Source organism: Antrostomus carolinensis, unplaced genomic scaffold (genome assembly GCF_000700745.2).
Source record: "Antrostomus carolinensis isolate BGI_N321 unplaced genomic scaffold, ASM70074v2 scaffold25266, whole genome shotgun sequence".
Taxonomy (NCBI): domain Eukaryota; kingdom Metazoa; phylum Chordata; class Aves; order Caprimulgiformes; family Caprimulgidae; genus Antrostomus; species Antrostomus carolinensis.
Window position 1 is genome coordinate 17,251 of NW_010324296.1, and position 2,950 is coordinate 20,200.

General features: G+C 38.9%; 1 protein-coding gene across 1 annotated transcript in view; it reads right to left on the bottom strand.

The window, feature by feature from the left end:
* The window catches only part of LOC104527240 (ATP-binding cassette sub-family C member 8), a gene marked incomplete at both ends in the record, with an annotated part of 19,380 nt that extends 16,923 nt beyond the window's left edge, over positions 1-2,457 (bottom strand). Inside the window, one exon of the mRNA XM_010170907.1 lies at positions 2,316-2,457. Within this exon, the coding sequence (XP_010169209.1) occupies positions 2,316-2,457 (142 nt within the window). The remainder of the gene's footprint in view (positions 1-2,315) is intronic.
* Positions 2,458-2,950: the final 493 nt, after the last annotated feature.

The window sequence follows — 2,950 nt, forward strand, 5'->3', positions numbered from 1 at the left end:
TAGGAGAAGCAGCTCAGCTCCAAAATGAGAAAAGTTAATTTAAGCCAAACTAGTTTGGGAGCTGTCCATCAAAATATGTAGATAAGACCAACTGACAGCGCAGTTTCAGATTTTCTACAGAAACATTTTGTGGAAATGTTTAATTTTCTTTTTCCAGTTTGGGAGAAGGAACAGCACCACACGGGAATTACTTACAGTGAGCTCTGTTTTCAGCAACGGCAAGCCAACAAACAAAACCTACAACAGAATCATATACTCTTAAGTTCTGTTCTAGAAAGCAAAACTCTCCTGACACTTTACTCCAGGTAGCAGTGGAGGGGGTCCTGCCAACTACACTCCTTTGGGAATTTTGGGGCCATGTTGCTGGTTTGTGCAGAGGTGGGTAGAATCATGTTTTCCTCCTCTCTAACCTCCTACTTGCCATCTTCTCCTCCTCCCCTTCTCTTTCTTTTACAGAAGTAATGAAGAGTTCTGTGCTGTCAAGAGGTACAATTTCCTCTGTCCCCCAACCAACTCCAGAAGGAGAGGCATCAAGAAGTCTTCAGTACAAACACTCAGGGAAATTCACACCTTGTCTTCTGAACCTCATGGAAAATAAATTAGCATCTCTGGATTTCTTCTTGTCAGGGAGCTGGAGATCATCACAGGACGTCACATGTCTGAGAGCAGAACATTCCAAATGTCTAACAGAGCCGTAGGAGCTCAGGAGAACCACTTCCTACGTCTGTACTAGGAAAGGAAAGTCCTCCCTCACACAGACATTGTGGTGAACTCTGCAGAGCTGGCTGGAGCCATGCTGACAACCTGTGTCATAAACACGTAACTCCTCTTGTCGACACTGAGTTGTATATGTATACAGCAAAACCAGAAGAGATTCTCCAGTCTCTGAATTCCTAGTAATGCCAGGGTTTTTTGTACATCAGGGCTGACTTCTCGGCAAGGAAAAAGAAGCAACAGGAACAGATTTCTTCAGACAGCCTGAGCTTCAGTAGGTGCAGGAGTGGGAGGGTTTTTCAAAATTTATTTATTTCACAGACAGAAGTTGCTGGAATTCCCCTATATAACCACATCTCCAATAGGCTGCATCTATTGCTGAGATGCCAAAGCCTTTGGCACCTAATTGCTGTCAAAAGGACTTACCAACGCAATCGATTTTGGTGTTAGAAAGATGATGAGTCTCAAAATCTGCTTTTATTCACTGGAGCACTCGCTGGCCTGCTGAGTGCTCGAGAGGCATGACTGTGGGTTGGCACTCCCCCAGTATAACTAGGAGCTTTGATTCTCATCAGGTGACACTTAACAGCAGTGTTCTGAGTCAAATTAAATAGCAAATAAACATAACTGGTGAGGAGCAAAATAAAAAAGAAAAGGCAGGAGATTTTGCTGAGCATCCCACACCCTGATAACTCTGAATAAGCATAAGAAAATTTCATTTTTAAAAAAACTAGCACTGAGAAACATCCTATTTATATATGTTTAAGAGAAGTTATAATAATAATTATGATATCAGCTTCTACAGCAGAATACTGCAGTGTCTTTCACACTGCTTGGTGGATAGTTGTTATACAGAGAGGTTTTGTTCTATTTAACAAGGAGCTTCAACTTAATAATCCTTGGGTTGCAAATTCATAATAGTTATGAAAATCAGACCTTTCTTCACAGGAAGATGACCATAGTAATTGTTATACAATATTAGCTTTTTTTCATGATAAATCACTCTCCTGTATCACTTGTTTAACTTGGAATAATTTTTCCCCACAGATTACTATTTAAAGAGATCCTAAATTGAATAACCGATGATGGATAATGCTCATATAATGTGAGCTGCTCTGCTCAAGGTAACAGATCAGAAGTACTGCACAAACATCAGAAGAAACTCTGCGGGGTGTGAGATAAGGCCCAGCAGATCAACTCCTTTTATTAAGATGAACAGAACTCAGTTTGCGACCTGCCGTGCACATGGGAGTTCTGCCCGAGTAAGGACTGTGGGACTGGGTCCTTGGAGGTAAAACATATCACAAAAATGTCACCATCTGCTTGATTTGTTAGAATTTATCTATGATTACTCTTCGGAAAAATAGTGTCTTTAAGCTGAACTAAAAATTATTAGGGTCAGTTGTGCGTGTGTACATAACTTGGCAAGGACTGTGGAATTTCTGATACAAGGTCGGTAGGTTAATCACTAAGAATACAGATTACGTGTTTATAACCCACAAGGAATAGGGTCTAGATGAGAATATATACAGAGAGAAAATACATACCCTGCAGCCTTTAAAATGCTCAGTACTATCAGGAGAAGGTAGACATGCACTTACCCATCAGACACTATACCCTCTGCAATTTCACACACTAGTACAAACAAAAGGATAAAAGTCAGTATCCAGCGTAAATTGTGGCCAGGAAAATGAAGCCATGTGCTATGATGTATATGTACTTTGGAACTCTGACTTCCCCATCCTAAACAAGAAAAAAAAATTATAAAGAGCTTTCTTAACAACAAGAGTGAAATACAAAGTTCCTGCATACAGAAAAGCATATACATAACAAAATTAGGGTACTGAAGCTGACACAACTGTGTAGTTAAACATGCACGTATTTCGATATTTTTCAGAACTGTGTTCTCATTGCTTTGCTTCATGAACAATAAAATCGATAACGCAGACAGGACACAGCCTCAAATTACTATATTTTCAGCAACTTACTATAATTACATCCATTAAACATTTTTCAAATATATTAACAGTTTAAATGAACAACAAATGAAGGTTTTTACAAATACACACAAACACTGTAACAGATAAACAATTTTTTTCTTCACTTCAATCTATTTAACTAAAGAATTTACACTTTTTTTTAAGTAACTCATTCTCTTGATCTAAATAAAAATTAGCAATACTGAGAAAAGCCACATAAACACAGATGACCCTAAGCAGTTCTTCAGCTGACCCCT